This window comes from Mandrillus leucophaeus, unplaced genomic scaffold (genome assembly GCF_000951045.1).
Source record: "Mandrillus leucophaeus isolate KB7577 unplaced genomic scaffold, Mleu.le_1.0 Scaffold241, whole genome shotgun sequence".
Taxonomy (NCBI): domain Eukaryota; kingdom Metazoa; phylum Chordata; class Mammalia; order Primates; family Cercopithecidae; genus Mandrillus; species Mandrillus leucophaeus.
The window spans coordinates 536,453-549,428 of NW_012102488.1; the positions used below are offsets into that span (position 1 = coordinate 536,453).

The window sequence follows — 12,976 nt, forward strand, 5'->3', positions numbered from 1 at the left end:
TTTGAGACAGAGTCCTGCTCTGTCGCCCAGGCTGGAGTGCAGTGGCGCAATCTCGGCTCACTGCAAGCTCCGCCTCCCGGGTTCACACCATTCTCCTGCTTCAGCCTCCCGAGTAGCTGGGACTACAGGTGCCTGCCACCACGCCCAGCTAATTTTTTGTATTTTTAGTAGAAACGGGGTTTCATCTTGTTAGCCAGGATGGTCTCAATCTGCTGACCTCAGGTGCTCTGCCCACCTCGGCCTCCCAAAGTGCTGGGATTACAGGCGTGAGCCACCGCATGTGGCCTCAACCATATTACTATATATTAGTTCAGAAATTGCTTTCATTAGATTCATTTGATTTAACAATCAAATCTTGAATTCCTTCAACTAAACCAGAATTCTAATTAAAATTGCAGCTTGTAGGGAATGCAACTGTCAGATTTAAACCATTCTAATATCCCATTTTAGAACTTAAAACCAATACAACTAAAGACTGTCTCCTATGCAGATAATGGGGCTATGACAACAGCGGACGACACAAGACAACAGGACGAGACAGTGACAACAAGGGCTATGCCTTTTTCATTTAAGCATTCCCAGCTTCTAGTATAAGGAACGATCTTAATAAACATTTGTTGACTAGATGGAGATACAAAGTCTTGGCTGACCCCCAACACCAGTCTCCTTACTTCAACTGTTCCCTATTTCCTCTGATGTACACTACCTAGTGTCTTTCCCACAATCCAGCCCTGTTGGCGTGGGGTGAGAATTTTCACTGGTATCTTCTTGACAGGCAGAATCTTTTATTTTTAGAGAAGCAGAATTCTAGCTATGTCTGAACTGGTCTGGCTAAAAATATACTTTAAGGCTGCTGGTGCTGGAATTTCTTTCTTTTTATTTATTTTTTCTTAATGCAGCAATCACATTTTCCCTATTGGCACTGCTGTTTTCATAGCTCAGTAAAGAAACTTACCATCCAACTGTAAAATCTGACTGGTTTTGGGCCAGTTCATTTAGAAGCTACAAAGAGGTAGTGCATGCATTTCAAGTTAGAAGAAGTTAAGCCTGTTAAAAGTTTTATTATCTTTTATATCAAGCTTCCATCTGAATGGATAAATGCAGGAATGTCAGCGGCATCTCTGACTTCATGAAAGACAAGTTCATAATTCAAACCATACATTATTATGCATGAATTAATGTGTCATATTCTGAAATATATGTTCAGAGTCATTACACAGGACTTCCAGAGTAGTCCAAGTAGCAAGTTAAAATCAAGTGTTTCCTGGCCAGACACAGTGGCTAACGCCTGTAATCCCAGCACTTTGGGAGGCTGAAGTGGGTGGATCACGAGGTCAGGGGATTGAGACCATCCTTGCTAACACGGTGAAACCCTGTCTCTACTAAAAATACAAAAAATTTAGCCAGGTGTGGTGGTGGGCGCCTGTAGTCCCAGCTACTTGGGAGGCTGAGGCAGGAGAATGGCATGAACCCAGGAGGCGGAGCTAGCAGTGAGCCAAGATCAGGCCACTGCACTCCAGCCTGGGCGATATCAGCCTGGGCAACACAGCAAGACTCCGTGTCAAAAAAAAAAAAGGGCAATAAGTAGAGGAAGGAAACACTTGACTTTTTTTTTTTTTTGAGACGGAGTCTCGCTCTGTTGCCCAGGCTGGAGTGCAGTGGTGCAATCTCAGCTCACTGCAAGCTCTGCCTCCCGGGTTCACACCATTCTCCTGCCTCAGCCTCCCGAGTAGCTGGAACTACAGGCGCCCGCCACCACACCTGGCTAATTTTTTTTTTTTTTTTTGCATTTTTAGTAGAGACTAGGTTTCACCGTGTTAGTAGAGATTAGGTTTCACCGTGTTAGCCAAGATGGTCTCGATCTCCTGACCTCATGATCTGCCCACCTTGTTCTCCCAAAGTGCTGGGATTACAGGCATGAGCTACCACGCCCAGCCCCATACTTATTGTACTTTTGATAATTACTGAGATACTGAGATATTAAGATGGCCTGATGCTCCAACCCAAAATGTGTTGGTTATACTTTGATAACAACCCAAGAACAGGGGCCCTGCTGATATATGAGATTGTGACGGTTAGAGGACCAAAGTGAAGCAGACAGAGAGAGAATCAGGGATCAAAACCTCAAAAATAAGTTAGACGTTCAGAACCTCATCAAATTGTTTAAGCCTCACATTTTCTATCCACAGATTGTCATAGCTGAAGGGCACCTTAGTGATCGTCATTCAATACCCACATTTAGTAGACAAAGAAACTGAGTTTGCAGACAGCACTCATCATGCATTAAGTTAGCAGTGGAGCTATAACTCAGGTTCAGGCCTCTTTCCATGACACAGTACTGCCTCTGTGACCAATAATTTTTAAGGCAGTGAACAGTAGCTTTTATTTCTTTTGGTTCCCAGATCTATATTAGTGTGAATGGCTTGACTACATGCACTGTAACTACATGGAAACATACAAGGTAAGCCAAATCCTAAAATGTGGAAACGTTTTCTTTTAGCATCACTGATGTATAATTACCTTGCTGTCTTTCATCCCAGCTAAATGTTGGATGGCTCCAGATATTCCAACAGCAATATAAAGTTCCTGAAATAAAAGAGGTCATGTTATTAATACGTATTTATGTTATATAATACTTTCCAAAGTGTTTGCTATTAGCAGTTTAAGTCTTAGGCAAAAGTCATGTTAAATAAAACAGAGGCAAAATGTATTGCTTAAATTATGCTTTCCTTTTTCTCTGATCTCCTTAACCTACAGTTCTCTTTTTCCTGTGAATTTCTATAGCAGTGGTGGTATAATAAATATGTGGATAATGAGGACTACTGAACATTTACTATGTGCCAGACACAGTGTTAAGCATTTTACATCAAGTGTCTCAATCTCACAATTACCTGTAAGGTAGCATTTTTCATCTGTGGTACTCACTTGAAAATCACTGCACAACCCATACATGCTGTACATACCCATTAACAATTAACAACATACACACATTGTATATTAACATATAAACACATATACTCAAATATATTAAAATAAATTTTGACTTAGTTGTTTGGCTTAATTGTTCGCCTTATCACAAAAAGATATTTGTTAAAATGGTAATAAGGATATGTTTACTAAACTTTGTATTTAGAAAAACCAGAAATACAAATCACTATCAAGAGATTTTAAACACACACACACACACACACACACACACACACACACGTTCTCTCTGAATAAAAAATAACAAACTTCTCAAAGGCATGGGCTGAACCTTTGTGTTTCCAGAGCCTAGCAAAAAGGCCTCCATACCATAGTTTTTCGGTAAATGTTGATGATATCTGTACCTCTTCCTGCCCCTCTGCCCTCAATAATTACAAAGGGAATGACTGACACTGTTCTGTCTCCTTATCTAAAATTTTTACAGTACCTATGTTTGAAAATAAAAACACACTTCCATTATGAAAATTTTTAAGCACTTTAATAAGTGCTTAATTAGAAGAGCTTACCTGCTTCATTTTGTTTACCAGGTATAATTAAAGCTTCAATTGAAAACCTTTTCCCACACAAAAAATGAACAAACAAGTCCTGGCCTGGGTAGGAGGTATAACTACCATGTAACCAGACTGACACTAAGGTTTTGTCACAACTGACAGTAAAGTCTCTCCTCGATATGAATAATATGTGGAAGGCACTGAAGGTGGTTCTGTTATACTTAGTTTTCTTATTGGGCAGATACTGCAAAAGCCAATGACAGTGTCAAGGTGGTCCCACTTTGTTTTCTGCACTGCTTATGATCTCATTTAACAATTGCTCAATCCAAAATAAGAGAGCATTTCAACTAGGATCTGGAAATAATGTTATTGCCTCCTAATGTTATGATTTTTCATAGCACCGAAGTGTATATGACCACATACAAGTCAATTCAGGCCTTACTTTTTCCAGTTGTAAACAGAAGAGGTACAGCTCCAGCACTGGTGCTTGTAAAGAAAGCTCCCCAGGATACTCTGATGTATAGCCAGAGCTGGAGAACCACTATAATAGGTAATCCCTCAGCTCTTTGGCAGCCTGAATCTTAGAACTGTCCAGCCCCCTGCAGTACTCCCTAGGCCTGATCTTTACAAGCATAAAGTGTCCAACTGCTCATAGAGCAGCACCATGTAACCTGGAAAAGGAACCAATCTAGTCCCCAAAGTGAGTTAATTATCTAAAAATGAGATGAGCTTGTTTTTTTAATCAACTTGTTCTATAGTTACCAAAAGCCTGAAGAACAATTTGGGGTAGTAAGACTGTGTCTTAGGGTGGGGAGGAATGCTGCAGAAAGTATGGATGAGGATTAAAAAGCAATTGCATGCTCTGTGATTCTACCTTGAATGCATCCAGCGTGTCAATTGTGATCCTACACAGTCGGACAATGCAATAAGGCCCTGACATCATACTGTCTCTCACACATGGACACTAGCATAAGTAGTAAACCTCTTCTACTACTTTCTACTTAAGATTTACAAGTAATTCAATAGTTTTTTTTTTTTTTTTTTTTGAGACAGAGTCTCACTCTGTCACCCAGGCTGGAGTGCAATGGCGTAGTCTTGGCTCACCGCAACCTCCACCTCCTAGGTTCAAGCGATTCTCCCGCCTCAGCCTCCCGAGCAGCTGGGACTACAGGTGTATGCCACTCCACCCGGTTGATTTTTGTATTTTTGGTAGAGACGGGTTTTCACTATGTTGGCCAGGCTGGTCTCGAACTCCTGACCTTGTGATCTGCCCACCTCGGCCTCCCAAAGTGCTGGGATTACCAGCATGAGCCACCGCGCCCAGCCTTCAATAGATAATTTTAAGGTCACCTCAGTTTATTCTGACTAGCATTTCATTCATGAAGGGACATTTGTTAAATTGTTAATCAAAATATACTAACGTTCATATTCAGAAAAACCCGGCAAACAAATTCTAACATAAAGATTTTTAAAGCAAGCTATTTAGCTAGATACCATTCTTCTAGGTATATTCTCAAAGTAAGCACTGGAAAAGACCGATCGTCCTGTAAATGAGTCTTTCTGTCATACACGTCTACAGTAAATTCAAGTCTTATTGTATTATAAAATGCTAATGTGCATTATAAAATGCTAATGAAAATGTTGATTCACTCTGGCAGTAAACATAAATATAATACAAATGAAAATTACTTAAAACCCACTGTGTCCCCAAAAATGAACTCCATTGACTTTACCTGTAAATGTCACTAAGGAAATAAGAGATTCTGGGCCAAAACACGCTGAAGGCAGGTGCTCCAGGGCCATTTCTACCTTTCTGATCACAATAAATGGTCCAAATGGATCCACATGACCAACAGGGCTTTATTTTACTGTCTTGCAAACATGGTCCTCTGAATAAACATAACAGCACTGAGACTATAACCCAGAACAAGTCCAGGGATTTTGGCTGCTGCTCTGAGGCTGATAGCTCTCTCAGGCAGGAAGAGAGGCTTTTTTCCTTCTTTTTAAAAAACATCTACAGGCAATTAGACTAATATCTTAGTCTAATTCCTCATGGTTCAGAAAGCATTTTTGTATTTCAATAATAATAAAATAATAATAATTAGTATATACAAAACTCTCTACAGATGCTAATTTATGGGGCACGTCAGATACTGCTTCACAACGTAACAAGACAATCCCTTCCCTGAGGCACTTTCCCTTTAAATCAGATAGTAAGATAATTTGGAGAGAAAGTGAGAGATGTTGCCAGGGAGTACAGCAATTAAGGGTTATACAAGGTGTGGCAGGGGACGGAGGGGATTAAAGGAACGAACAGAAACAGAAAGAAGGAGGGATAGTCCTAGAGATAGGCCTCGTGGCTTTAGAATCTACAAAAGTGAGAATTTAGAAGAGAATGGATCAACCCAGGTGGCTGATAGCAGTCTGTGTTGATCACTCTGTGATGCCAAGAACAGGGACTGTGTGGAGAAGTAAAGCCACAGGATGGGAAGAGGACCAGAGTTTATTCTGAAATATAGAGAAGGGATAGCACTTAACCTTAACACAAACAATGACTGGCAGAAAAAAAACACAAATACCTCTTCCTTTGCCAAAACCTATAGACTCACTCAAAGAACTCAGGGGCTGAGGTCTAAACTAGTTACAGTGGGCTGAGATAGAAAGGGAAGCAGGACTGAGATACTGCTGCATCTGATGCGGTTTAACAGGTTTACCGTATCACTGTGGTTAAGAACCTAGGTTCTGTAGGCTCATTGCCTCCATTCAGATCCCAGTTCTGCCACCTGATAGCTGCATGACCATGGGCCATTCATTTAACCACTCTATGCCTCAGATTGCTCATCCAAAACACTGGAATTATAAGAACTCCTGCTTTATAGGGTTACTGTTGAGGCTCCAGTCCTTAGCATAGTATCAGATTTCCCAAGAAACCTTGATGTGTCACTCATGGGTTGAGGTTTGTTCAAATATTTGTTTTCTCAGCCCACTAGGTGGCCAGGTGGGCTCCTGGGGTAGTCTCAGGACTACCATGTACAGCTGAGCAGGCTGCACACTGAATAACTCAGAAGGAGGGCACCACTCATAATAGTCACTATAGCCCTGTATTTTTATTACAGTAACTTTCCAACAGATGGCAGTAAAGTAACTTGAGACAGGAGTACTTACAAAAGAGTTGTGTGGACTAGAAGTACTGGGTGGCCAGAATCCCGTGGTACAAATACTATAACTGTCTAAGTGTACCATAACAGGAAAGAGTTGAGCAGCACTGGGTAACTGATTTTACTGTTGTTGATGTTCTTACTGTACCTTACAGGTAATATAAAGATGACTAATTCTCTGTGTCCTGTCCTCAAGAAGCTCACAGTCTAACAATTACAGGCTATAGCAAGGTCACAAAAATCTGTAATCCAATAAAGGAAAATGGAAAAGAGGTGTGATAGAGCTACAGTCCCTCATCAGCCCCTCACTTTCCTACCTGCCACTGAGAAATGGAAAAGCCATTAGGAGCAGAAAGCAGATTAGGGGACAGTATAACCCTAATCCTAACCCTAACCCTAATCCTAACCTTCTGTCAAACAGGAGCCCACTTTTGCCATCTATCCCCATCTTTTCCTGCTCCCTTAGTGCTTTAGACAAAACAAGCTTTTAAAGCGGTTTTAATGGTCCTGGCTTAATGATAAAACTGCATGTCTGAGAATTAGAGGGATGATTGGAATGAAATCTTTAGACTGTTATAGACATTTGACCAACCTGTGGATTCAACATGGCTAGTGTTCTCTGGTGGATGATTGGGTTTTTGGCTGCTTTCTTCAGAAAGTAAGTATATACGAACATCATTCCTGCTTTACCCAAAACACGTGCCCAAACCTGGAATTCTAAGATGTATTATCTGAGCTCTGCTTTTCCAGAATTTCGTGTAGAAGCTAAGGGGAAAACTGTCCTCTGATACACTGCATTTTCGCACATCACTGTTAAGCCCCAAACAGAGTTATTCGATGTATCTATACTTACATATCTTGTAAGCCATATATTTAATGTTAAATTTTCTAATGACCATATTAAAGTAAAAAGAAACAGGTAAAATTAATTTTAATAATGTAATCTCAGGTCAGACTAACTATACTTCAAGTACCCAATAATCACATGTGGCTTAGTGGTTATCATGTGGGCAGCACAAATCCAAAATAATCATAGAACAAACTAAAGAGCCTTCTTGTAAACTCCACTAGGGAACTGTGGACCATGGTCTGACAACACATCTAAAGATAGAATGGCATTGTCTTATGTGTTTGTGTTGCTTCTATTGGCTCAGAACAAGACCATTTACAGGTTATTTTATGCTCAATGAGAACGTGAACCAAAAAGAAAAGTCAGCAGTGTGGCAGAGCTGAAGACTAGCATTAGAGGCAGCAAGATTAAACAAGAGAGTAGCCAATATAGAGAGTCACAAATAGATGACAAAAATCTATCAAATTTCAGGTGGTGTGGCCCATTATAGGAAAAACAAAAGCGGATTAAAACTACTGGTTTAATATGATGAGTTTATACTCTGAAAAAGCAACTCTCTATCAAATTTTGTTCTCCAGTAACTTATATTTATCTCTTAAAACTCTAGATAGACCTGAAAAATATTTCCTCAAAAACTCACAATTCTAAAAAAGATGTAAAAAGTATCTAAATTATGTGAGTCAGAAAAATTAAAATGGAAATTTAAAAATACATGGAACAAAACACCAAAAAAGGGAGGGTATATCAGAACATGTGGGATGCAGCTACAGTGGTATTTAGAAAGAGTGACTGATTGATTTTGAGACGGAGTCTTACTCTGTTGCCCAGGCTGGAGTGCAGTGGCACGATCTCGGCTCACTGCAACCTCCACCTCCTGGATTCGATTTTTGTGCCTTAGCTTCCCGAGTAGCTGGGATTACAGGAACGTGCCACCTCGCCCGGCTAATTTTTATATTTTTAGTAGAGATGGGGTTTTGCCATGTTGGCCAGGCTGGTCTCAAACTCCTGACCTCAGGTGATCCACCCGCCTCGGCCTCCCAAAGTGCTGGGATTACAGGCATGAGCCACTATGCCTGGCCATTACTTAGAAAGATTTATAACCTCAAATGCATATTGGAAAACAAGGATGATGGAAAATTAGTAAGCTCAGATCTCAACTCAAGAAAGTTGAAAATGAGAAGGTAAAATAAACCACTATGTTATTCAATTGTTACAGTTAAATAAATAAGAGCTGGGTTCAGATCCTGACTCTCCCACTTACCAATCTGCATTCTTGAGCAAGTTATTCAATCTCTCAAAGGCTCAATTGCCGTTATGTGTAAAATGGAGACAAATACCTGCAGCTAATAGGATTGTTGTGATGATGAAAATGAGGTGCACATAAAGTACTCAAAATATTTCTATAATGCTATTATTTCTAAAATGATCACCAAATCTCTAAACTAGAAGGCATTTTTAACGTTAATAGTTTTTTTTTGTTTTTTTTTTTTTTTTTCTCGCTCTGTCGCCCAGGCTAGAGTGCAGTGGCGCGATCTCGGCTCACTGCAAGCTCCGCCTCCCGGGTTCATGCCATTCTCCTGCCTCAGCCTCCTGAGTAGCTGGGACTACAGGCGCCCGCCACCGCGCCCAGCTAATTTTTTGTATTTTTAGTAGAGACGGGATTTCACCGTGGTCTCGATCTCCTGACCTTGTGATCCGCCCGGATAGTTCTAAACAGAAAAGGAGACAGCCAACTGTCATAAATTTCACTTTAAAATGGTAACTATTACTATCTATATATCTATAGTCAAGAAAGTTGTTACTAACTTGATACAATTCTTCCAGGGGAGTGTACTGGGGAAAATTTTCTTTGATAGCTGTTAGTTTCTTCTTATAATTTAGTACTGACCATAAAGTTAGAATTTCTGCCCAGCTTCCTAGCCAGTGCTTGCCTAGGAAGTTGGGGTGATTTCTTTACAGATTTCTAACACAATCTTTGTGCAAGGATACATATCCCAGATGCAGGTACTAAGACATATCAAGTTGATCATATTAAAAATATAATACATATGAAGTTGAAATTATGTGAGTTTATGATATAAACTCATAAATTCACATTTTTCTGGAATTGGAACAGTATTCTGCCTACCGCAACTTCAGATCTGCTTTACTTTAAACAAAGCAGAATGGAGAGATTTAAACGTTTACTTTTTGTTTATATGAAATATGAATATGAGTAGGGTGGTTAAATCTGGAGCATTCAGAGCATAAATACCATGCCAATATTGTTTCCTCTCTTAAAAAATCAGGTTTTAAACTTCTTTTCTGCCAAAAGTGTTCCTTTCTAGATAGAGGTAGGGAAGGAACATGAAAAATTACATTTCTTTAAATAAATAAAAATGTAAACACATCATGTAAGTGGTTCTATCTAGAGTTCAGAGATCCAATGTTATGTGTGCTCAAAAAAACAATACCCCTAAGACTTCCTCAACCAGGACAAGAGTTTTACAGTATGGCAAATGCTTTCTTAACCTTCTTTCCTCAATAGACTACACAGCCATAACCTTAAACAGCAACTGTTATAGCTAAAACATAATACACATATACATATACATAACAAATGCCAGGTTAGGAGTTAAATGAATTTATCATAGCAAATAATGAATGTGTCTTTGGGTAGTAGATTAACCAAACTATATTTTCTAATTATTGGAGCCTCCTATGCATTAATATTGCTATATTTCATCCTGCTGCTCACTTAAAAGGCCAAACTATTTCGTTTGCTAAATCCTGTTTAAGTCTCTTCGTTTTTTGGAAGAGGCCCCAAAATTCAAAGCACAACTATCTGTGGCTCTTTTCTCAAACAGCTCTCTGCCTGTATTATGAAATTCTCAGGTAGGATTCTGGCTAAACTGAGTTTCACATGAAGGGAAGATTTTACCCATACTCTTGGTTTAAAGCTCAAATTATATCCCATCCATCAGACAATGCCGCTGTACTAAGATTAGCTCCTGTTTTATTAGAATTCAAGACAGCACACTAGTCATCACAGCTACATGTACTGTCTATGTTACGCCAGTAACTATGCTGTACTTTATACACATGACCTCACTTAACTGTAACAACTCTATAGGGTAGAAATGATTCCTATTTTATAGAAGAGAAAGCAGAGGCTCAGGCAGGCTTGCTGAGTTGTCCAAAAGTATACACACCTAGTAAAAGGCAGGTTCTCCCTCCCCAGCTTTACTGAGGTATATCTGACACATAAAAATTATGTATATTTAAAGTATACAATGTGATGTTTTGATATAGGTAGCCATTATGAAATAATTACCACAATCAGGTTAATTAACATATCTATCATATCAGTTACTTTTTGTGGTGAGAACACTTAAGATTTACTCTCTTAGCAAATCTTAAGTATATAATCCACTCTTATTAACTATAGTCACCATTCTGTACAATAGATCCCCAGAATTTATTCATCCAGCATAACTGAAATTTTGTATCCTTTGACCAGCATCTCCTGATTTCCCCCACCTCCCAGCCCCTGGAAGCCACCGTTCTACTCTCAAAAGGTAGGCTTCTTAACCTAGGCTGACTCTAAATTCAGCACTTTTTCTCTACCACATATGACTCAGTATTATTACTGTATTGGTAATATGCTTTAGCTGAAGTTATCAATCTGTTAAGAAAAATCCCTAAAACAAGATGAGACCTGGTGAAGAGCCAACTGAAGTTTGTATATATAAATATATATATAAAGTATTGTCAATTTTAACTAACATTAGCTTTTACTCCATGTTACTAAAAGTATCAGTTTGTACGTTAGCTCTGGGTCTCCTTATCATGAATAATGACAAGCTACACTGTTTAGATTTATTGCTCTATCAACCACTTGCACATCAATTAGAAAGCCTCTAATGCACACCCACCACCCACATGCACCAGCTGGAAGCCCTTCAAGGAGACTGACTCACAAAAGAGGCAAGGCACTGAAATTATTTTTGTTGTTGTTGTTGTTTCTTTAATTTATGTAACCTGCACTGAAAACTAATACTTTTCAGCTAAAGATTCTGACTTGGCTTTCAATGAAGTCAATATCTGGTTCAAAATAACTGCTAAAGGGAAATGTCTAGAGGCAAAGCTAGAAAATGCATTTGAAGAAAAGCAGGGGCCCTCATCTAGCCTCTGAAGATTTTTCACATGAATGGAGATTCCATGGCTCAGTAGATGGACTTGGTTCTTTTTAGTAAGAGAATATGTAGCCAAAGATTCTTTGAAATCTTAAATTCAAATTAATTCTTAGATATAAGGTCCTCCATATTCTTTTAACCAGTCTATCTTTTCTCCCAGGAGGTATAGGGAACTAAGTAAATGTCTTCTTCACCTCTAGTCTAATATGTCCAAAGCAGGTGGGATGTATATCACTAGCATACACTTCCATTATGTACCTCATATCTTTTGTTCAAAATGTAAATTTAATAACCCAGTTGCTCAATACAAGGTTAAAAGAATTTTTTTAAAACAAGGACATTAACTATATTGTTAAATGCAATTCAAAAATGTAAATGTAAACCAGAAAAAAAGTGAAATTTCAACCTTTGGCGTCTTAGTAATGTTTTTTAATTGCAGATTTCAATTATGCAAGATGTACAGGACCTGAAACAAGTTTTTTTTTTTCCTTAAGAGAATAGTTTCACATTAAAATATAACTTCAGCTGTGCTCAGAGGCTCACGCCTATAATCCCAATTATTTGGGAAGCTGAGGCAGGAGGATTTCTTGAGATCAGAAATTTGAGGCTGCAGTGAACTATGGTCATGCTGCCATACTCCAGCCTGAGCAACAGAATAAGACCCCATCTCTAAAAATATTAATAATAATAAATTAAATATAATTTTGATATTTATTTTATAATTAAATGCTTTGCATTTACTTAATTTGCTTCTATACCAGTTCAGAGCTTTTCCATTGTGGGAAAATATACTTTAAGTGTACCTGAAATTATGAAAAGCTAAGTATAGTATTATATGCTTACCTAAAACTATTCAGTTAATTTACATTGAAATATTTGTGTATATGACATCAAAATACTTGAACATGTAATCAAGTCTATTACAAAGCTTTGCATTTTAGCAGGTCAAATAAAAACTTTATTTGAAGGCTGGGTGCCCTGGCTCATGCCTGTAATCCTAGCACTTTGGGAGGTCGAGGTGGGAGGGTCGCTTGAGGCCAGGAGTTTGAGACCAGCCTAGGCAACACAGCAAGACCCTATCTCTACAAAAAAACAAATTAGCTGGGCGTGGTGGGACACACCTGTGATCCCAGCTACTTGGGAGGCTGAAGCCGGAGCATCACTTAAGCCCAGTGATAGGTGACAAAGTGCTAGCAGCCCTCACTCGCAGCACCTCCTCGCCTCAGCGTCCACTCTGAGGGTGCTTGAGGGGCCCTTCAGTCTGCCGCAGCACCGTGGGAGCCCCTCTCTGGGCTGGCTAAGGCTGGAGCCCCCTCC

The 12,976-nt window shown here is 39.3% G+C and overlaps 1 protein-coding gene across 3 annotated transcripts in view; it reads right to left on the bottom strand.

Annotated features, from left to right (window-relative positions):
- ETFA (electron-transfer-flavoprotein, alpha polypeptide) overlaps positions 1-12,976 on the bottom strand; it is a 139,072-nt gene that overhangs the window by 18,093 nt on the left and 108,003 nt on the right. For all 3 annotated transcript variants that reach the window (XM_011982668.1, XM_011982667.1, XM_011982666.1), the window contains one exon: positions 2,521-2,586. In XM_011982668.1, the coding sequence (XP_011838058.1) occupies positions 2,521-2,586 (66 nt within the window). The remainder of the gene's footprint in view (positions 1-2,520; positions 2,587-12,976) is intronic.